Raw genomic sequence first — 24,118 nt, 5'->3', positions numbered from 1 at the left:
GCACATGTAATTGCCCTTTTCCTGCTTAGTCAAAGTGCAAATCCTACAGAAAATAAATGATGACATGTATGTTTGCAGTGATTGACGTCTCCTCCGACCAATCGCTGCGCGCATTGACGGACAGGGCGGAGCCACAACCTCTGGCGGAGGCTGGGCGTAGCCTGACCGGATGATGACAGAAGTTTTCGAGTCTAATGTCCCTACTTTTATCATCTGTCGTCCAGTTTTGTAGCGTCACCGCGGTCAGGACTCGTCTCCCCTGAAGCTCACCGTATCTTAATGACACAGACTCGCCGACACTGAGGCGCACTGCTGTGCCGTCCGGGAACTTTTAGGTCCGCCGTGTGAGCGACCCTGTGGATCTTGGATTCGGAGAGACGGGGCTGCAAAACACCGAGGTGCCGCAATGGGAAACCGGGGGATGGAAGACCTCATTCCCCTGATCAACAAGCTCCAGGACGCGTTTAGTTCCATCGGCCAGAGCTGTAACTTGGATCTGCCGCAGATAGCGGTGGTCGGCGGGCAAAGCGCAGGGAAAAGCTCCGTGTTGGAGAATTTCGTGGGCAGGTTGTACAGTCTTTTTTTAATGTTGTTGTGTTAATCTAGCATAGTGTAGTCATTGTTTCTCAGTTTGTGGCTGTTTCCGCTCCTGTAATGACAACCAGGCTTTTGCGTAAAAGTCGCCAGCTAAGCAGTCAGTTACGCGCTCTGTGTGTCGGTGCCTCCCAGTTCCTACCGTTTTTTTTTTCCTCCAACGGATTCTTTCCATTTTGGAGCTAAGCTATTCACGTTTGGTCGTTACGCATTTTACGCAGCAAAACAGCTATCGATTGTGAGTCTAAAAAAAACAGATCATTACAGTGATCCATAATTTAATTTGTTTCCAAAAACTTTGTATGTGCAGTGAGGAGCCACAGGGCAAACACTGCAAAACACCCATTCACAATAATGACAAAAAGCAAATTACTGTCATTTTTAAGATAGAAACCATCCATTACCAAGTTTAATTGTTCTATTTTTTTACTGCAAACAAGAGCCAAATAAAGTGAGTAAAAAAAAAAAAAATCATTATCAAACTATTTATTCACCAAAACGCTCTGATTGCAACACAAAGATGTAGTAAGCAAACATATAAACCATTAAAACTGGACAATTATCCCTCGCAATATATGATTAACAATTGAAGTCAATGGAAATGTGAAAACTAATTGTGAGAGCAACTGTAAGATTTTCTTAAAACGTGCTATATAGATAAAAGTACTGTTGTTGTTGTTATGATTAAGAGTTTCCTCAGCAGAGGCAAACATTTGCAAAAAGCTTATTTCCGTGTTGTAAACGCACCTTTATGGGGCCTAGTATCGCACGCAGGTCAGGTCAATGTTTTACTTTCAAGGGTGTGATTGATGAGGTCATCGCCCAGGCCATTCGATAACCGCTGCGTTACACTTTGCACACAAACGGAACGTGTACGGCAAGCCGCTTTAACATTTAATAACTGGACTGGAAATGTAGTACAAATATCTGTAATTCAATTATTCCAAGTCAAAAAGAACATTTCAGATATCCACAATGACATTCTTCCTATCCACAATTACATTCTTCCTATCCACAATTGTTATTTCAGATATCCACAATTGTCATATCAGATATCCACAATGACAATCTTACTATCCACAATTGTCATTTCAGATATCCACAATGACAATCTTCCTATCCACAATTGTCATTTCAGATATCCACAATGACAATCTTACTATCCACAATTGTCATTTCAGATATCCACAATGACAATCTTCCTATCCACAATTGTCATTTCAGATATCCACAATGACAATCTTCCTATCCACAATTGTCATTTCAGATATCCACAATGACAATCTTCCTATCTACAATTGTCATTTCAGATATCCACAATGACAATCTTCCTATCCACAATTGTCATTTCAGATATCCACAATGACAATCTTCCTATCTACAATTGTCATTTCAGATATCCACAATGACAATCTTCCTATCCACAATTGTCATTTCAGATATCCACAATGACAATCTTCCTATCCACAATTGTCATTTCAGATATCCACAATGACAATCTTACTATCCACAATTGTCATTTCAGATATCCACAATGACAATCTTCCTATCCACAATTGTCATATCATATTTCACAAAGACAATCTTCCTATCCACAATTGTCATTTCAGATATCCACAATCACATTCTTCCTCGGACACGTCACTTTTGCCATTCATGTGTATTGGGCTTTCAATTTCAGATATCCACAATGACATTCTGGATATCTGCAATAGAAATCTTACTCGGAGAAACTCCCATTTCAGATATCTTCAATCCAATTGTTACTAGTCATAATACTTTACTGTAATCGTAAAGAAACTGCACTGAAGTGACGTCATTTGTCCTAGGAAGAGTGACATTGTGGATAGGAAGTTTGTTGTTGTGGATAGGGAGAATGTCATTGTGGATATCTGAAATTGAATGCCCAATACACATGAATGGCAAAAGTGACGTCATTTGTCCTAGGAAGAATGTCATTGTGGATAGGAAGAATTGAATTACAGATATCTGTAATACATATCCAGTCTAGCTATCAAATGTTAAAACGGCTTGCCATACGTTTCTCCGAGAGCTCGATGACTGAGTCTGAAAGAATTGCAGCGGGCCATTGTGAGCCATTGATGACAAATCATCACGAAAAAACACTAAGTCGGTTTGTGGCGACGTGGGAGTCACTTTGGCAGTGGAGAAGGTTTTCACACAACCGCTCAGGATGAAACGGGTTCACTGTGGAAAGGGAAGAGGAAGAAGAGCGGGCTGTGTTGCTGCAGCACAGGCCCAATTTCCTCACCGTAGATAAAGTAGCTGCAGTCGTGTGAAGATACCCAGAAACGAGAGCACTTAACCACGTCGACATGTGAGAATGATTTCATTTGTCGTCCGAGAGATACAGAATGTTGATGAGGCTGCCATGTCTCCTTTTTCTTTTTTTTATCCCCCCCTTTTGCCTTTTGTCTCCGAGTCCCAAGCAGTGGCCGGGGGAGACAGTAGGGGCATTGATATGTGTGTGTGCGGGGGTCATCAGTGATGTCACCAGCTGCACCGTCATGTGTGTGTGACATAGTGAGTGCCACATACATAACCACAGAAAGGTTTTCATGTTTGGTAAGAAGCCAGTGTTTTACAACCAGGGTGTGAGGGAGGGCAAGATTCATTTATGGGATCAGAGAAGAAGAAAATCCAATCCAACTTTATTTGTAGAGCACTTTGAAATAACCACCGTGAAGGAAAGGTATCTATAGATAAGATGCATCTAAAACAAGTAAAATAAATTAAAAGACCTAAAAAAAAAACATGGATAAATAAGCGTCTAGTACTAGTTTTCTAGTTTGGAGACGAGCGATGGACGAATGAAAATCGGTCTTTGTTGGATGTTTGTAAGATATGACAATTTTTTGTTTTTTTAAAGGTCAATGAAAAATTTGCAGATTTGGATATATATATTCGGGGTGGGAATCAATATCGGTATCTGTATCGGTCCGATACTGTTCAAAATCACAGGACTAGTAGATTAAAAATGCAAAATCCGAAATGATCCAAAGAATCTTATAAATATATGGCATGCTACACTCGTTTGATTCTTCTTTTTTTGTGAGAACAATATTTGAGAATTACATCTTTGAAGTTACATATGCGGCCCCCCAATCGATGACATGCGGGCCCCCTTTTAATATTATGTTATCATGAAGACATGGCCCACGACCGCCAGTGACGGGACAGAATATAATATAATATTTTTTTGTTAGCAATGTTAGCAAACCCTTGCCATTTTGGCAAATTTCGCCATGCAGGAAGTGCCCTATAACTTCGCCACAGATTGAGTTCCACCGAATTTCCTGAATCTTGGCGGGAAGACTATGGCCTCAACAGGAAGTCGGCCTTTTTTAATTTTGGCTCCCATTTTGGCGATTGGCACCCTACGTAAATGAGCTAGACACATCAAAAAGTTGTCAAAAAAAGTTGTTGTTTTTTTTCCGACTTTTTGTTCTCTAGGCCGGCCCCCTATTGACCACACTAGATGCTCATTGGTCCCCAGGTCATTTGACTTTGACACCCCTGCCTTAAATGGAGTTTAGGAAACGGCAATCAACTTTTTTCCAAAATTGAATGGACTAAAAACAACTCATTGACGCATCGAGAAAAAGAATCGACAGATTGATCGATTGTGAAAATAACCATATTTTTTTGGGAATGAACGCATCCTTGCATTGTTGATCGGAGTATTATATTTGTCATGTGTGGTTTCATAAGTCACAGGAAGAGATGTGGAAAGAGGACGGGAATCACAGTTGTGTAACATCCTGGCTGCTCTGTCAGCAGTGGACAACAGGCACGTGGGGGGTGTTCCAATAAGTGTGTTTTTCTGCTGGCCTGCTTACCTTTAAAACTAAACTCTCCACTTTGCTGTTGACCTAGTGGCAAAGCAGACACAGACAGACAGACACGGACATGTACGCTATGTGGCTTGCAGCGATGTGTAGTCAGTGACCTGGAAATGATGGCAGTTCTCGTTCTTGTCGACTTGTCTGTGGCGAGGAGAGGAAACAGAGGCAAACGTCTCTGTCCTTGTTCATAATGGATAGAGCTGTAAGTCAGTCGTGGCTTTGTGTCTGTAATGCTCACGATCAGATTAAGGGCCTGCAGTTAGAGTTCAAGGTGGAGCCTGTTTTGCTGAAACGATGAATGGAATATTAATCGTCAACTAGTTTGATCATCGATTAATCTGTTTAATCTGTTTTATTAAAACAAGATTTGTGATTGTTTTAGCTTCTTAAAGGTGCATTATGTAATAAATCTAAAGCAACTGGCCATAAAATCCTCCTAATATGTCACAGAGAATAATGTTCATATAACAAACTGAACTCACCAACAACAACAGTACAGCCAAAATGTTCGCATTAAAAAAAATCTTTTGCGGACCGCAAATCATGTTTTTGCATGTGGCGCCACCTACCGCCGTCTACCAATCATTGCAGTCAGTAGAGTCTCCACTGCCAAGCAACCACGGGTTGCCAGTTACGTCTGAGCTACAACGGCAGAGAAAAACAAAACCTAAAACACCTCGGTATTTTGAATTTGAGCGTAGTAACCGTTTTTGGCCACTTTCTTACATATGGTGCCTTTAAATGTAGATATTTTCTTGTTTTTTTTGCTCCACGTAAAACAAAGAAATCATTTGGTCTGCGGACAAAACAAGACGTTCGAGAACATCGTCATTTCCAGGTTTGACAAACACTGATCGACGTTTCATGGACCATTCAACGATTCATCGACAAAATAGTTGATGACTAAAAGAATCGTTAGTTGCTGCACTAATATTCTTTATTGTCATCATACACACTGGGTGTACGACGAAATTGCACCAACCGTTGGACGGTGCATAAAAATAAAATACTTAAACACTAAAATAATAGATAATAGATAATAAAACGCAATAAACATTACAATATAGTGCAAATTCTGCTAATATCCCTTTCCCTAAGTAGTTTGTGTGTGTTTTTTTTAACTCGATGTCTGTGTTTCCTGCAGGGACTTTTTGCCCAGAGGATCTGGCATCGTCACACGTCGTCCTCTCATCCTGCAGCTGGTAAACAGTAAAGCAGGCAAGTTCTGCATTTGCATTTTTTTAAATCATGGAAGTAGGAGTCAGGTGCAGCAGGAGTCCACTTATACTGCGAGCAATAGTTAACAATTATGTCCCATGTAACTCATATAGTTAGCACTTTAGTCAACAGATCTCCATAATGTAAATGAATTTCAGCAAGAAGACCCAGTGGGTTTTCTTCAGGTTTTCCAGTTTTCCTCCCACAGTCCGAAAACATACAGATTTGGGGATTAGGCAAATTGAACTCTCTATATGTGCAATATAGAGTGTCTTATATGCTTTTTTTCAGCACAACCTATAGGAAATCTGATGGAAAAATAATTATATAAACACACCTGAGCAAAACAAGTACTCAAAATTAGTGCTGGGCACGTTAGTGCATGGCGCGTTTCCATGACGACTGACCGGAAAAAGACGCGTGTGACGTCATGTTTACGTGACTCACCGGTTGTTAAAATGAGTCTCTAAAGTAAAGCTAACCTTTAAAAATAGAGGCGCAAATACGCAGTACACAGGTACGCTGGTTATTTGTAGCACTGCTCTTTTCGTTTAATAAACCAGTTCGACTGTAGGCTAACCGGCGCTAAAGGAGCTAACGCAGCTAACGGAGATAACTGGTAAACGGTGCCTGGACTCTGGTATTGTGGCACGTAAACATGACGTCACACGCGTCTTTTTTCCGGTCAGTCGTCATGGAAACGCGGAATGTGTTAACGTGCAGATTTGGGGATTAGGCAAATTGAACGCTCTAAATGTGCAATATAGAGTGTCTTATATCCTTTTTTTTCAGCACAACCTCTAGACAATCTGATGGAAAAATAATTATATAAACACACCTGAGCAAAAAAAGTTCTCAAAATTAGTGCTGGGCAGGTTAACGCGATAACGGCGGTTAACGCACGTTAATGCATGACGCATTTCCATGACGACTGAGCGGACAAAGATGTTTACGTGACTCCACGCTAAACTTTAAAAACACACGCAGTTACACAGGTACGCTGGTTATTTGTAGCGCTGCTATTTTCGTTTAATAAACAGACCGCTCCAGTTCAACTGTAGGCGCGCTAACCGGCGCTAAAGGAGCTAAGGCAGCTAATGGAGCTAACTGGGAAACGGTGCCTGGACTTCGGTGTCGCGGCACGTAAACATGACGCGACGCGTGTCTTTTCCAGTCAGTTGCCATGGCTCGTTTAACGTGGCTAGCACTACTTAAAATGTTCAAAATCGGATTGAATTCGTGGAATTTGGAAATACGCCGCAGTTCAACGTTCACTATTCACGTCTATTTTGTGACTTCTGCAGAGTTATTGCTCACTTTATATCACCACTAAAAATGCGATCTAAAATGAATCATAACTTTGACTCAACAACGCGTAAGAAGACGGATAAAAAAACAAATTTTTTAAAGCCTGAATATGTGACCTATAAACACACACCCTGGATGTCCATATAAGGATCTTTCAATTTCATCCACCACAGAGTATGCGGAGTTCCTGCACTGCAAGGGCCGCAAGTTTGTGGACTTTGACGAAGTCCGCATGGAGATCGAGGCAGAGACCGACCGTATCACTGGATCCAACAAGGGCATCTCTCCAGTCCCCATCAACCTCCGCGTCTACTCCCCAAACGGTAACAGACGCACACTTTGCTCACTGAACGTGCTGCGATGTATCGCAGGGGTTTTCCTAACCGCTTCCTCCACTTCTTCTCTTTTCTTTTCAACCACCCGCCGACGGCCTCTCAGTGCTGAACCTGACTCTGATCGATCTGCCGGGGATGACCAAAGTGCCTGTGGGGGATCAGCCCGTGGACATCGAGCACCAGATCAGAGACATGCTGATGCAGTTCATCACCAAGGAGAGCTGTCTGATTCTGTCGGTCACCCCGGCCAACACTGACCTGGCCAACTCCGACGCCCTCAAGATATCCAAGGAAGTGGACCCTCAGGGTGAGAGAGGAAGTGTGGCTGTGTCCGTGGTTGTGTGAGAATTACTCACCTCTTTATTTGGAACACCGGAGAGATGGTTGCTGGGAATGGGCCTCTATACACCTATGTACATATTCCATTAAAAACCAGACGTTTGCGGCTAGAATAGTATATTATATATTCATTGAAAAAAAAGTACTTTTTTGCTCTAATTTGACACGCCGTAACTTGCAACCATTAGCGATTTTCTCCTTTCTATTCATCTTTGGCCCTGTGCAGGCGCCGGCTCATCACAATAATTAACAGTTACATTATTAAAAGACATCCCTGCAGCATGGATGTAGTGAATAAGGTTAGCAGAGATATTATTAAATGTAATTATCTCTGTCTTCTGCCCCCCCCACCACCCCCCCTTTCATTTAATCCAAATTATCTTATTAACTGTAACTGTAAAATAACTCATAGTAATTATGTTTTCCATATCTGCTGCTGACACGAGCAGTTCTGGCCAATTATTTAATCACACTTTGTAAACCTTGTAGCCTCTTTATATACTGTACATTTAAACATAGTAATGGCAAAAAGCAGCCAAAATGCTCCGTGTTCTAAGAGTTAAAGGTGCATTATGTAATAAATCTAAAGCAACTGACCATAAAATCCTCCTAATATGTCACAGAGACTCAGGAATAATGTTAATATAACAAATTGAACTCACCAACAACAACAGTACAGACAAAATATTTGTATTAAAAATAATATTTTGCAGACTGCAAATCATGTTTATGTTTTAAAATCATGTTTTGGCATGTGGCGCCACCTACCGCCGTCTACCAATCATTGCAGTCAGCAGAGTCTCAGCTGCCGAGCAACCACGGGTTGCCAGTTACACAAAAAAACCGAAACCTAAAAGACCTCGGTATTTTGAATTTGAATGCCACATTCTTACATATGGCGCCTTTAAATCAGTGTTTCTCAATCCTGGTTCTGGCTAAATAACAGTCACACCAGTCATTTTTGCCCCCAGAGGACAAAAGGTGTATAGCAACTGGGAAGATAGCATGAGGGTTAAATGTAACAGGCTAAATAAAGTCATGAAGTGTGGTTGAACAATGAGTGACCCGCGTCACACATTTTCCTTCAGGGCTGCGGACTATTGGTGTGATCACTAAGCTGGACCTGATGGATGAGGGCACGGACGCACGAGACATCTTGGAAAACAAGCTCCTGCCGCTACGCAGAGGTGTGACCACTCAAAAAAAACCCACTTTTAAAAACACTTTCTTCAAACCTTCCAATCACCGTTCACCGTTTGTTTCTTCATCTGTGTTTGCCTGAAGGTTACATCGGGGTGGTGAACCGCAGTCAGAAGGATATCGACGGGAAGAAAGACATCCGCCTCGCTTTGGCCGCAGAGAGGAAGTTTTTCCTCTCCCATCCTGGGTACAGACACATTGCAGAGCGCATGGGCACGTCACACCTGCAGAAAACTCTCAACCAAGTGAGGCACAAACCCGATCATACATGCACGCAGTGTTTGTCAGTTACATGCATAAAAGTTTTTTTTTTTATCCTTTCCTTTTTTTTTTTTAGCAACTCACCAACCACATCCGCGACACGTTGCCGGGGTTACGCAGCAAACTGCAAAGCCAGCTGTTGTCGCTGGAGAAGGAGGTGGAGGAGTACAAGAACTTCCGGCCGGACGACCCCACGCGCAAGACCAAGGCTTTACTTCAGTCAGTGCGCAGATTTTGGGTCCACGAATAATGTCAACGCAAGGCTTTGCGCAGTGTCACTAATGCTACGTACAATCCGCAGGATGGTGCAGCAGTTCGGCGTCGACTTTGAGAAGTGCATCGAAGGCTCCGGAGACCAGGTGGACACCTCCAACCTGTCTGGTGGAGCCAAGATCAACCGCATCTTCCACGAGCGCTTTCCCTTTGAGCTGGTGAAGGTGACTGTTGCCACTTATTCTGTTAACATTTATCATCGACACACGACGTTATGGTTTAAAGTTATATTCATGACGTTAAAGGGGACATATTATGCTTTTTAATCATTATATTTGGGACTCTGGAGGCCCTATGAGAGTGCAAAGTGTGAACAAAAGATGACTCAGTCATGTTTTTGTGGTCCGCCTCAGTCTAAGTACAGGAGATAAAACACGCGATGTTGACTTCTTCACTCATTGCTACGTCACAATGAGACATTCCTGGAATTGTCGTCTCGCGAAGCTCCGCTTTGTCCCTAAAAAGCACGAGAGTGCAGGCGAGGGCAATAGTATCCGGAAGAGCGGAAGTCCGCGAAGTGTTCTATTCTTGGCTGCACAGTGCAGCACAGAGTTCTACACAAACTTCCAGCCTCAGAGGATTTACGCGTCCAGTGGTTACATTTTATATATGACGGCAATGTCCCGGCTAGAGTCGGCAAACGACGGCTTTTCCAAATGCTAACTGCTGTTAGCTGCCGGAGCCTCAGTGACGCTGACGTAGTTTCTGGTGTCTCATTTGCATTTAAAGAGACAGGCACTCAAAACCGAAAACTAAACTGTTCATTAGGACACCAGGGAACTAGGTTAACTTGGAGAAATAGACACAATAAACACAAAACGCTTCCTCATGTCTGACTTTGTGTTTTGTTGCATCATTATCCCTATTTCTTTGTGTGTGTGTGTGTGTGTGTGTCACAGATGGAGTTTGATGAGAAGGAGCTGAGGAAAGAGATCAGCTATGCCATCAAGAACATCCATGGAGTCAGGCAAGTTGAGACAAAACACAGCGTCGCACATTTTGTCTCCTGACCACTCTGTCCAGCTTTTATGTTTGTGTAAACTCAACTTCACCAAGACCTCAAGTCCCTCAACGTCCGTCCCATTTTTGTGTCCATTCAGTTTGTCTCTCTTTCGTGTGTTCCTTCTTTTCTCCACCTCCTCCAGTATTTCATCCACTGTTCCCTCCCTCTGTCTCTCACTCGTCCTGTGTGTCTTTATGTCCCCCTCCCCTGCTCCATGCCTGTTTTATCTGTATGTCCTTCAGGACAGGCCTGTTCACCCCAGACCTGGCGTTTGAGGCCATAGTGAAAAAGCAGATCATTAAGCTGAAAGAGCCCTGTCTGAAATGCATCGACCTGGTCATCCAGGAGCTCATCAACACAGTCAGACAGTGCACCAATAAGGTATCGCGACATGGTCTCAGTCTCCTGCCTGGCTGCCACACCTGTACATACACACATCACAGAGACTGAGCATCTTTAAGGCCATAAAGTGGTGCCTCGCAGTTAGTTACGTAAAGCCTCAGTGTATAAGGTGGATGTATTCAGTTTGACAGTTTTCCTGCACCGCAGATGTCGCTGAATGTCCTGGTTCACTGCAGAACAAGCTGCAGGGTTGGTTGTGTTCGTGGCACTATGAAATTAAAGCTCCCATAGAGTGGTCCTATCACACATATATGTGAGTTATGGAGGTCTACTTACATACATTAACTTGTTTTTATGGTTAAAAATCTCCAATCCAAATCTCTCCTCACTGAAGCTCTCCTCAGACCGAAATCTCACCCCCAGAAGACAGAGCTGTGTTGTGATTGGCCAGCCAACGAGAGCTTTCCCAACTGTCTTGTGTTTGGCCAGGTACCTGGAAGTGACGTAATTAGCAACGTCAGCTCTCAGAAGTGCAGCTCCCCCTCTGGAACGGTGGATGCACTGCTACTCATTATCAAAACATTGTTTTAACTATGTTTAAAAATGGCTTCGTCACGACTCCCAGAGTCAGAACACACTGTCGCAAGTGAAACACCTCCACAACGGACGTTCTTCTTCTTTTGCGGTTCACATATGCAATCAGACGTGCCCGGACTAGTGCCCAGAGCAGGATGATCTGCTGTTCAGGAGACGGGATCCTTACGTCACGATTCCAGGCTTTTTCAGAGCGCTTGCAGAGCCCGAGAATACAATAAAACACAGCGTTCTCAGCAGTGGCTGAACTGTTTGTTTCGAAACTTTAGGGCTTCATAAACGAGGTAATGGTGCAGATACACACCAAAAAAAACAGCGTTAATTGGAACCTCCGGTCTATGGGAGCTTTAAATGTAGAACACTTTCAAATTTTGACCAGATGGTGGCAATAGAGGAGAACAGTTCAACAGATCCAGCCAACAGAAGGCTAAATATTGAAGTATTGAATTACTGAAGGCTGACTTCTGTCAAACAGACGAACAGGAAGCAAAAACTGCAATGAACATGTTTGAGATCCTGCAGCTTGTTTCTGCTCTGAACACGAAATAGAACTAACCATTAACTTTTTTTCTTTGTCACATTCCTCATTTTCATCTGTCTATTCCCTACTGAAACTCTTGTTTCCTCCCCCCCTCTCTCTTACACAACGTCCCGTCCAACATGGGCATCAATTTTTCTACCTTACCGCTCCCGTTCTTTTGCCGTATACATTAAACTTTGCAACTCCGTTGATGCCTCACCACAGGACGGGCCTGTTCACCCCCGACTTGGCGTTTGAGGCCATAGTGAAAAAGCAGATCATTAAGCTGAAAGACCCCTGTCTGAAATGCGTCGACCTCGTCGTCACCGAGCTTGTCGTCCTGATCAGGAAGTGCACCGAGAAGGTAAACGGGATCAGTCGAGACGCAACTGTTTTTGATTAAGGGATGAGTCGGACAGTGAAGGGGAAAGAGCGAAAAGACAAAAAGTTAAATGAACTAACTTGTCTTTGATTAATGTGGCTGATCGTAGGATCCCTGCTCCACTGCTTTAAGGCTTCATGCAGCACCCACTGCTCCCTGTTGCCCCCCTGTCTCATGACAAATCTAATCAGACCCCCCCCCCCCCCCCTCCCCCACTCGCTGATCCTGGACCCCAGCCTGCCCACTTACCCCAACAGCACCGCGACCTATAACATATCGACCCCACTGGAGACCTGGTATTAACATCTGTCCTGACCGACGACACCACACCACACAAAAACTCCCTTTTAACAGAAGAAGAAATCTCTTGACAGAACCAGACTCAAAGATGTGCAGCCATCTGCCTAGACCGGTTGGGGTGAAAGGAAAAATGGGGGACATAAAGGGGGAAAGAACGGACAAGAGGGAGATGAGGTAGAGACAGAAGAGCAGATATGCAACAGTTATGTCAAGTTATACGTTTATACAGGACAATTCTGAGTCAGTGATCACATGTTTATAGAACTACAGTCATTTATATAAGCAGCAGCAGAGATTGTTGTTAAAGTTTTTACTGATATCGATTTTTTAATTATAGCATAATAATAATGGCGATGACATAAAAAAGATATGTAAGTCTATGTCTTTTCAACTGAATTAGGAGCATTTTGCACCGCTGAATCCAAAAATGACGTCCATTTTTTTCTCAATCAGGTCAGGTTTTAATGCTATTTTGATTTTGAAAAATCCAATCTCCTGATGAAATTTATGACTTTTTTTGGAATTTTGAATTGAATTTTGAATTGAATGACTTTATTCCTCCCCCGGGGGGGAAACACGTTTACAACAGCTCAGTTAAGGTGACAAGAGGTGCAGAAATGTGCAAGGGCATAATAAGTAAAAAAAAAAAGAAAGACAACGTAAAGATAAGAGTAAAAATAGAATAAAATAAAATACAATTTGCTAAAAAATTAAATTAAATTACACTCTAATGTAGAGTTAGTAATAAAGTAGAGATAAGAATGCACACCTGCTCACCAAGTTTAATACCAAAATAAGCACGGTACGCACGCTTTATGAAACTTGTGACAGCAGAATACGTCAGGCTTATTTTTGCAAGATCTAGTCGAAGCCATTTTATTCACTTGTAATATATATATAAAAAAAAACAATTAGTCATATGTTGGCACGTGCAAAATCTTCAGAATTTGTTAATTGCAAGAAATATCAAATGATTTTGCAGCATATGACGTGAAAATACCCGTATGTAAACAAAAACGTTTAAAAAAAAAAAAGCTTTGTTCAGAAAGTTGACCTGATTGAGCAAAACCAATGTGATATTTGGATTCAGCACATCAAAATGATCCTAAATCAGCTAAAAAACAACAACAAATTAAAAACAATACATTTGGTGTTGATCTGGATCCTGCAACCTGCAAGATGAGGACACAGAGAGAGTTCAACTTAGCGCCATCTGCCTGCGATCGTATCGCTCAGGGCGGATGTTAATGCCGGGCTTTGAACGGGGTCATAACAACCCCATAACAATCCTGCTGCTCCACTCATCAAAACAGATCCCTCCACTTCCACACTTGGCTGATTAGAAAATGGCACAACTGTGGCTGTTTTTCCACCCTGTCTTGTCATGGAATTCAATTTAATTGTAGTTTTTCCCCCAACGCGTCACAGCCTTCGCTGCACCTTTGACACCTTGTAATAAAACGCCGTCAGTTCTTCGCCTCTCTAATCTGATTTTTCTTTGAATTCCTTCTTGAAATACTGAACTCACCAACACGCTTCTTGACCATTGATCGGGATCTCAGTGCATGCCTCCTCCCTCCGTCTGTCAAACATCTTTCCCAGTATTTGTGTGTAGAGTTGTTAGCTGTGTGACTGCTTGCATGCACACACGACGTGTTTGTAGTGTTTTGTACGCCTACATACTGGAGTCACGGTACCTGCAGCAGTGTATGTGTGTATTTGTGTGTGTGTGTGTGTGTCTACAGCTGGATTCGTACCCTCGACTTAGGGAAGAGACGGAGAGGATCGTCACCACCTACGTCAGAGAGAGGGACAGCAAGACCAAGGACCAGGTGTGTGTGTGTGTGTGTGGTTTATCCGCACAGTTGTTGTTTTTCCACTTTAAAACGTGTCCTTTTTTGCCCGTCAGGTGCTGCTGTTGATTGATATTGAGCTCTCCTACATCAACACGAACCACGAGGACTTCATTGGATTTGCCAAGTAAGACATGGCTGCAGTTATTGATTACTGTACAGGGACGAGTAGAGATGGAGGTCTGTCCCAAACACTGGACTGCTTAATTATTATTTACTGACTATTATGGTAATCATTCTGAGATTTAACCCTTAGAACAGAACCCATTACTCTGTTAAAACATACAGTATATACAGAGGCTGTAAGAATGTGCAATATAGAGTGTAACCTATGGCCAATTACTCCAACTATATAAACACACCTGAGCAGAAAGTACTCAAATTGTTTAAAATTGGATTGAATTTGTGGAATTTGGAAATATGTCACAGCTCAAAGTTCACGTTTTTATGAACAAAAGAGAAAAAAACTGTCTAATTGTGTGACTTCTGTAGAGCTGCAACTAACGATTATTCTCATAATCGATTAATCTGTCGATTATTTTGATTTTGACTATGTTGACAATGACTTAATTCTCTCTTGTTTTGTCCACAAACCAAAATGATTCACGTTTAATGATTTCCTTGTTATGTGGCGCAAACAAACGGAGAAAATATTCACATTTAAGAAGCTAAAATAATCAGAACTCTTGTTTTAATCATGAAAAAAGCTTCAAAACGATTAATCGATTATCAAAATTCTTTTAGTAATCGAGTAATAATCGATTAATAGTTTCAGCTCAAGATGTCTGCACAATTATTACTCACTTTATATCGCTCGTAAAAATGCGATATACAATGACTCATAACTTTGAATCATAAGAAGACGAACCTCCCCTGCATTTTTAAAGCCTGAATATGTGACCTATAAACACACACCCCCAGGATGTCCATATAAGGAGTTGTGTATTATTCCCACAGCAATTTCCCAGGCCACAGATCTGTGCCACGTGAGCACTAAGGGTTAAAAAAAAAAAGAAAGTGAATACTTTCATCACTGTGTATATGGTTTGTGGTTAAAAGAAGACATTTGAGAATATTGCCATAAATATTTTATCCAACATATGTACAGCAATGTTCATAATAATATCGTGTGTGGAAAAAATATACTTATCAGTGCTCTCTGGTGGCCACATGATATCATGACATTATTGTTACCTCATCACTGTTCAACGAAGCATACAACAAAACAGGTTTCATTGTTTTGATGAAATATATTGGCAAATAATCATTAGTTGTAGTTTTGACTTTACTAGAAATAGAAATAGAAATATGGACCTCATGTGAGTGTATATATGTGTATGTATATACAGTATATATGTATATATACAGTATATATATATATATATATATATATATGTATATATATATATATATATATATATATATATATGTATATGTAACAAGATTTCAAAAAAAAAAAAAAAAAGAAAGTTCCATCAACTAATATTATTTTGTTCGACAAACTTGTAAGTTAGAGTTGTGCCAACTCAAAATTTTTGTTTTCAATCAGTTTGGCTAACTAATCTTATTTATATTTGTATAATTTGTTCAATTAAAATATTACATTTTGAATTTTGAGTTGGCACAACTCTAACTTAGCAGTTTGTCTTACAAAATAATATTCGTTGATCTTTTGTTGGGCTGTAAACTTGCAGGAAGTTGCCTTGAAATGATGAGTCTTCTCATCTTTTTCTTTTTTTACAGTGTCGTGTCGGGAGTTTGAGTGCGTACTACTGTCCTACTGTTTTCTTCTGTCTCTGCTCACTTTCGATCGCCTCATTTTGTTGTCGTCGATGTTTCGATACTTACCGATTATTCTTACCTTTATGTACAGTATCATGTGTTTCATCTCATTTGGATTCCCTGCTGTCCCTCTGTCCTGCAGTGCCCAGCAAAGGACTGCTGCTAACGCTACCAAGAAGAGAGTCATGCCCAATCAGGTGATTCCACGGATGTCTCCGCAGCGCCACGTTTACTACTTTTGTTGTTTTTTTTGTCATCCTCTCAGCCCGTCTCTGTTTGTTGCATCACATTTACATACTCTCGTCTTTTCTCCTTATTTCCCTTCACGTGTCACTTCCTCTTTGCGTGGGCGGGGGAGTCGGCGGTCAATCGTGCCACGAAGAGAACAAAAAAATAAAAAATAATGTGCTCCTCGATGAAGTAGGAGGAAGTGAAAGTGTGACACTTGCGTACGGAGTGTGAGAAACGGATGCCGCGTTCCAAGTGGAATTGGGACTTGACCGAGAGTCGCAAAAATAGTGCAGAAATATGTCTTTTCTAGGCTCTGACAATTGAGATTCAAAATCTGTGTCACACGAGACAGACAAATATCTAAATGTACTGACACATAACATTCATGACACAACAGTGTGAATCAGTGAAGACATCTTCAGCCCGTTTTTCAAAAACATCCTGTGAGAGCAGCTCTTTATGTGCATTCAACTGTTAAATGCGGTTTTTTTTTCTTCTTCTGTCTCTTTCTCCTCTTTTGCTCCAAATGATGACGCCTGAAAACTGACCCTTCACCCTTCACGATGGCAGATTTGTGTCACCCGATCTATTGTCGTGTTTGTCTGTGCGGATAATTCTCCAATTCTAATTACGTTCATGGTCACAACGTCTGCTTAATCGTCCCTGTGTGTCTTTTTCTTCCCTTTGTCTTCCTGGCTGTCTGTCAGAGAAAAAAAACAAGAATGCAGAGAAGGTGACTCTTCACAGTGAGCTGTCATCATTTGTTTTGATTCTCTTATGTTTCGCACTTTGCCGTTGATCTGACTGAACTTTGCATGTTTTGATGTCGACTGTGACTGTGCCCGCTCTTGCTCGGTTTCCAGCGTCACTGTGACATTTCTTTGAGCTTTTCTCTCGTTAGGGCTGGGTAATAAGTCAAAAGCGACGTATTTCTTCAGCATCAGTGTTGACAAAGGTTCAGTATGTGTCTGATACGGTTGTGCAAACACACTTTGAGATACAACATAATTGCTATGGAATTATTGCTGTGACTCATTGGACACTTTTATTTATTTATCGTGACAACATTTTCAGCCCTTTTGATATCCACGTTACTCTGCTGGTGTCTGGTGTAGTTTACTTAACTGTTGGGCTCTGCTGTGCAGGTCATCCGCAGAGGCTGGCTCACCATCAACATCAGCATCATGAAGGGAGGATCCAAGGACTACTGGTTTGTTCTGACTGCAGAGTCTCTCTCCTGGTATAAAGATGAGGAGGTAAGGCTGCTGATTGGATGCGCACTTGTTCGTTTTTCCTCTTCTCTGTGGCATAAAAAGAACGGTTCCTTTTCTGAAGGACACAGCGGACTTCAGTTTGATTACTATAGGTAAAACTGTATTCACGATTCATGGCCTCGATTGATGGTGTTTCTTCAGGAGAAAGAGAAGAAGTACATGCTGCCGCTGGACAACCTGAAGCTCAGAGATGTGGAGAAAGGCTTCATGTCCAGCAAGCACGTCTTTGCCATCTTCAACACCGAGCAGAGGTAACAATAGTGCCCTCTCCTTAAAGTGTTAAGTTGTTACTTAAAATGTTTTTTTTTGGCATCTATGTGTTCACATGTCTGGTGAATGGTTGGACATGTGTGTCTCGCAGGAATGTGTATAAAGACCTGCGTCAGATTGAGCTGGCGTGTGACACTCAGGAGGACGTTGACAGCTGGAAGGCTTCGTTCCTCAGAGCTGGTGTTTACCCAGAGAAGGACCAGGTATGATGATTGATCAAAAACGTCATAGTATAGTATGTCATCCAAAAAAAGTAAAAAACGTCAAAGTATAGTATGACGTCCAAGAATGGTCAAAATTTGTAAAAAATGTCATAGTATAGTACATTTTTTTTCCAAAAAGTTGTCAGATTTTGGAAGAAATAGTGTAGTATGACATTGAGGTAGACAACATAGCATAGTATGTCGTTTTTGTCAAATTTTGGACCAAATGTTTTTTTCCAAAAATGGTCACATTTTGGGAAGACATAGTATAGTATGACGTACTACATAGTATAGTACGTTTTTGTCAAATTTTGGACCAAATTCTTTTCTTCAAAAAATTGTCACATTTGACATTATGTCATATGACATACTATAGAATAGTATGACGTTTTTGTCCAATTTTGGACAAACATTTTTTTTTCAAAATTATTGTCAGATTTTGGACGACATAGTCCGATTTATGGTGTGGGGTGTGGTGGGGTAGGGTGTGACACACCCACACCGCACCGATTTACGGTGGTGGGGTGGGACACACCCACACCGTACCGATTTACGGTGGTGGGGTGGGGTGTGACACACCCACACCGCACCGATTTACGGTGGTGGGGTGGGGTGTGACACACCCACACCGCACCGATTTACGGTGGTGGGGTGGGGTGTGACACACCACACCGATTTACGGCGGTGTGGTGGGGTGTGACACACCCACACCACACTGATTTACCGTGGGGGTGGGGGTGGTCAAAAATGTGTGAAATAAAATGGCATAACCCCTTCCATTCATGTCTCTGGAAACGCCGGGGGAGAAGCTCCTGCCCCTCCCTCGGTCCCACCACTCCACCACTTTATTGCCGCTCCGCACCACCGAGTAATGTTTTGGGACCACGAGGTGGAATCGAACCAGCCACCACCGGACTGGTACAACCTTACTGTTGTGAACGAAACCACTACGCCACACATCCCTGAGAGATTTGTAAGCTCTTGGTGCTTTTCAGTGTTACCTTTGGATGTGGCACCTTAAATGTTGGAGGATAAGGGAATCGAACCCAGAACCTCAAGGTCCTGATGACTACTCCTTAACCAGTTGAGCTAACTCCACACTCATTCTTTAATTTTTCGAACTCCTATTTACTGTTTGTGGTTGAATATTGTATTTAAAATTCAGTACATGTAAGATTCAAACCCATATTCACAGGACGCAAGGGTTGAACCCATGACCTCAGGATCCTGATTACTGCTCCTTAACCAGTTGAGCTAACTCCAGACTCTTTCTCTGATTCTTCGAACTCCTATTTACTCTTTTTGGTTGAATATTGTATTTAAAAATCAGGCCATGCAAGATTTGAACCCATACTCACACAAATCTCAGGAACTTGAGTCATTCTCTTAGTCCCATGAGCTATTTGTCCTTGTGTTATTATTTGCAAAATTTGGAAGCCTTTCAATAATCAAACCTATGACTTCAACGTATTGAACTACTTGATAACGTCTGTTCAGCACACGTGCCCAGCCAAACAGTTAGTGTAATGGTTTACACACTTGTCTTTGGAGCAGGAGACCCTGGTTTGATTCCCACTTGGAACAAGTACCTTTCGGGTGTGGAATTAGCTCAACAGGTTAAGGATCAGGATCCTGAGATTATGGGTCCAACCCTTGGTTCCTGTGAGTATAGGTTTGGGTCTTGCATGGGCTGATTTTTGAATACAATGTTCAACCACAAACAGAAAAAAGGAGTTTGATAATGCAAGCGAGAGTGTGTGGTTAGCGCAACTGGTTAAGGAGCAGTCTTCAGGATGTTGAGCTTGTGGGTTCAATTCCCTTATACTCCAACATTTAAGTTCCACATCCAAAGTGAACACTGAAAAACACCAAGAGCTCCTAAATCACACAGGGATGTGTGGCGTAGTGGTTTCATTCGCACCTGTAAGGTTGTGCCAGTCTGGTGGTGGCTGGTTCGATTCCACCTCGCAGTCCCAAGAGATTACTCACTGGTGGTGGTGGGAGATTGGGGCTGTGCTCAAGCCCCCCGGCCCCCCACAGACTTGACAGGAGGGGGTCAAACCTCTGGTGGACAAAAGTGATACTATCATTCAGGGCTATACTATGACGTTTTGACCAGTTTTGACCATTTCTGGACAACATACTGTACTATGACGTACTACATAGTATAGTGTGACGTTTTTGTCAAGTTTTGGACCAAAAAAATGTTTTTCAAAATAATTGTCAGATTTTGGACGACATAGTATAGTATGTCGTTTTTGTCAAATTTTGGACCAACATTTTTTTTTTCAAAAAAATTGTCAGATTTTGGATGAAATAGTGTAGTATGACATTGAGGTCGACGACATAGTATAGTATGACGTTTTGGTCACATTTTGGGCTAAAGAAAAATTTCAAAAAATGTTTCCGATTTTGGAAGACATAGTATAGTATGTCATCCAAAAATGGTTAACATTGATCAAAAACGTCATACTATAGTATGTCGTCCAAAAATGGTCAAAAACGTCACAGTATAGTATGTCGTCCAAAATTGGCCAAAAAAGGTCATACTATTGTATGTCGTCCAAAAATTGACCAAAAAGTCATGTCGTCCAGTTTAGTATTTTTTGTTGCAGTACCACGAGTGGCCACCATGACTAAATTGTCATCAAGGCAGAGAGGGCAAATAAATACAAATGTAAATACAAATGAAACGGACATCACATTACGTATAATGCAACGTTAAGAAGCCGAACACTTGTCATACACAATTAAATGCAAATGAAGGATGAAATATTTAGGCCATAGCTATCCTCTCATTTTAATATTCAGGTCCTTTACTATTTGACAGAAGCAGTTTAAACCACACATGATCTTTATGAATTCAGTCACTTTTTGCGGCAAACATCCTGATAGAGTGGATGGAAAAACAGGGATTTGTATTTCATCACTTTATAATCTGTCTTTATGTTTTGGGTCTCTACAAGACAGAGAATGAAGATGCGATTACTCCTCCCGACACCGTGTCCATGGATCCTCAGCTGGAGCGACAAGTGGAGACCATTCGCAACCTGGTGGACTCCTACATCGGCATCGTCAACAAGTCCATCAGAGACCTCATGCCCAAGACCATCATGCACCTCATGATCAACAGTGTATGTCCTCTGCTTTATCTGTCACACTTCACAGATCAGTCATCAAGGTCAGACTATTGTCTTCACTAAGCTGCTTTGTCTTTGTCTCTTCTCCAGGCGAAGGACTTCATCCACTCCGAGCTGCTGGCCTACCTGTACTCGGCAGGAGACCAGGGCAGTCTGATGGAGGAGTCAGCAGAGCAGGCTCAGAGGAGAGATGAGATGTTGAGGATGTACCACGCTCTGAAAGAGGCCCTGGTCATCATTGGAGACATCAGCACCACCACTATTTCCACCCCAGTGCCTCCACCAGTAGACGACACCTGGATGCCCAAGGAACCCAGGTAAGAAACTGTAAAAAAAACAAAAAAGAAAAACAATGAAAGTAAAGGAAATTGTCGATACTACTCATTACTACATATCGTGCGTATGAATAGGCGTTCTAACAAATGCTGCCTTGGTCTCTCAGTCCTCCAGCATCCCGTCCCGCCTCCGCGACAGCGCCCCCACCCAGCCGACCCCCGGCCGCCAGGGGGACCAACCCAGGCGCGGCGCCGCCACGCAACCCCTCGCCAGCATTCGGTGCGCCGCCCGTACCTTCGCGTCCTGGGCCTGCACCCGGACAAGCGGCTTACCCTGGAGATCCAAACTCGGCCAACGTGCCCCTTATTCCATCAAGGCCCGCACGTGTGCCGCCTGCGCTGCCGCCGGGGATTCCCAGGTAAGACCCTTCATGTACTGCGTGGAGACACTCGCATTATACACAGAATCGAATGCTACTTGTGGCTTTGGCATTGCTGGTGAAGGCTTGTTCCGTTTGATATGACTTTTTGGTGGTTTGGGCCTCAGTGGTGCATGACTTTCTCATGATATTTTGCCTTGCATGTTTCCTCCCTCGCTCCCCTTCCCCTTCCCCATCCCCTCCTCCCCTCTCTCTCCCCTCTCTTCCTGCAGCAGAAGACCCCCGGCTGCTCCAAACCGACCCACTGTCATTCGTCCTTCAGAGCCTTCCTTGCTTGACTAGATTTCTTTCGGTTTACACGTTTATATTTCCCGATGCTGTTCCAGTCTGTGCGTTTCAGATGCATTATGTATGTACTTGTGTAACTTTGTGAAGGTTTGTTTTTATTATTATTATTTTTTTAAACAAAGCATATGATGATGACATCTTCTGCTTTCACTTTTTTTGATGATTTCAAACTTTTGTCTCATTTGAATCCATAATATATGATTCGTAGATTATTATTATTTTTTTTCTATCATGGCAAAGGGAGTTTTAGACATCATTTTACCTGCTAATGTTTTACACACTAAGCACCTCATCAAGTAAGCGGCACTTTTTCAAGTCTCTCTGGTAGATTTTCAAAGTAAGTGCTCGATTTAGTGTATTAAAATGAAGACTGACCGTCAACATTTAGCTTGATTACTTTAAATCATTTTCTCCACTATGAAAAGGACTCAGCATTTACTCACCGCGGACCAACTTAGGCGGAGGAGGAGGCAGGATAAGGGAAGCTGATGATGACTTTGCCCAGCCAAAGGTCCTGTGACAGTTACCTCTCATTACTCAGTGAAAAATATGTTTAAAAACAAACAAAAAAAACATCATGTAATAAAAAAAACGGGCCTCTTTTTCAGAGGTTGCAAAAAGACTGAATAAAAGTATGGACAAATGAGGTGTGTCAGACAGTCTCTCATTCCTTGTGTCTGTCATGCCACGTACGGTTATTTAATATCACTAAATAAACAAAACAGTACATGAAATCGCCTCAAAGCAGAGAGAGAGAGCAAAGCAAAGAATGTACTCAGCTTGGCATGGCCTTCTGTCCTTACTGTATGATGGAGCTGTGGGTCACCATGGTAACTGTGGTTGCCGGTGGCAACGTAGAGTAAAGATAGCGTTGCATATTGCTTCTGGTGTTGTCGGTGCACAAGGATGAATAAAGGTATGCAATTCCACTTCTCACGTTTCCCTCTCCATTGTGTTTGCTGCCTGTGTGTGTGCGTTTGTGTTATGAAAACACACAAATTCTCACCGTCGTCTTCTTGTGGTCTTCTCACACAGGCGACCTCCGCAAGTCCCTTCCAGACCCAACCACTGGTGAGCGAAACAGCTGCTGCGCCCTCTCGCTTGGACACTCAGGCTGGCTGGAGGAGGCCACTCCACTTTTTTTTTACGGGCACGGCACTGGAGTTCAGAAACACTAAAGAGACACTCGTACACGTGTGACCTTTAAAGGAGGGAAAGACGGGAGAAATAATGGGTATAAATTATTCCAGGGATGAACGCAGATTTTTTTTAAGGGGGATGGTTTAAACCAGAAGAAGGCAAGAATACAAACCTCACAGATCCAGTCCACAAAAACACCAAAGATGAAGAAGAATGAGGAGGCTGAAAAGCAACGTACATGATGTAAAAATATTTGTCCTGCAAAAATACTGCTAATCACTGTATGTTATTTGTAGTATTTCTAGCATTGAATGTATGCTGTATACTAATCATGTTTGATCTATAAATACTCTGTATACTGTGTCCTTTTCTCACTTGAAATGTCTGCCAACTGTAAGACAATTAAACAATAGAACAGTCCATAAAAGTAAACACACAGTACAGTATGACGTTGGATCTCATGTAATATGAACGATGTTTGTGTAAAAGGTTACAGTAAGACACACCCAAGGATCAATATCACTCAATAAAGTGCTCATACATCATGTAGGTCGCATGCTTGATTGATTGAACAGGATCCTGATGGAAACTGTGCTGCTGTTGGTCAAAGACAAAGCCAGAGGAGAAGGGGGGTGGGGGTGAGAGTAGGGACTTCAAATGTGAGGACTGTGACTGGTTAAGGGAGAG

The 24,118-nt window shown here is 42.2% G+C and overlaps 1 protein-coding gene across 3 annotated transcripts; it reads left to right on the top strand.

Annotated features, from left to right (window-relative positions):
- The first annotated feature begins 242 nt into the window (after positions 1-242).
- On the top strand, positions 243-22,355 carry LOC310940925 (dynamin-2-like). 3 transcript variants are annotated; one of them, XM_083905981.1, is made up of 20 exons: positions 243-567; positions 5,605-5,678; positions 7,160-7,309; positions 7,425-7,628; positions 8,749-8,847; positions 8,945-9,105; positions 9,198-9,340; positions 9,423-9,558; positions 10,294-10,361; positions 10,640-10,778; positions 14,281-14,367; positions 14,445-14,515; positions 16,313-16,367; positions 17,547-17,657; positions 17,817-17,926; positions 18,037-18,148; positions 21,115-21,282; positions 21,379-21,605; positions 21,731-21,982; positions 22,216-22,355. In XM_083905981.1, the coding sequence occupies exons 1-20, from the start codon at positions 407-409 to the stop codon at positions 22,283-22,285; spliced, it is 2,598 nt and encodes an 865-aa protein (XP_083762107.1). In that variant the 5' UTR covers positions 243-406; the 3' UTR covers positions 22,286-22,355. The 3 variants fall into 3 exon arrangements, with proteins under 3 accessions (XP_083762107.1, XP_083762109.1, XP_083762108.1); XM_083905983.1 differs by having other exon boundaries at positions 21,112-21,282; XM_083905982.1 differs by having other exon boundaries at positions 22,219-22,348.
- Positions 22,356-24,118: the final 1,763 nt, after the last annotated feature.

Source organism: Microchirus variegatus (assembly GCF_963457635.1).
Source record: "Microchirus variegatus genome assembly, chromosome: 19".
NCBI lineage: Eukaryota > Metazoa > Chordata > Actinopteri > Pleuronectiformes > Soleidae > Microchirus > Microchirus variegatus.
The sequence above is the reverse complement of the archived record's forward strand: the minus strand, read 5'-3'. Positions and strand labels throughout refer to the sequence as shown.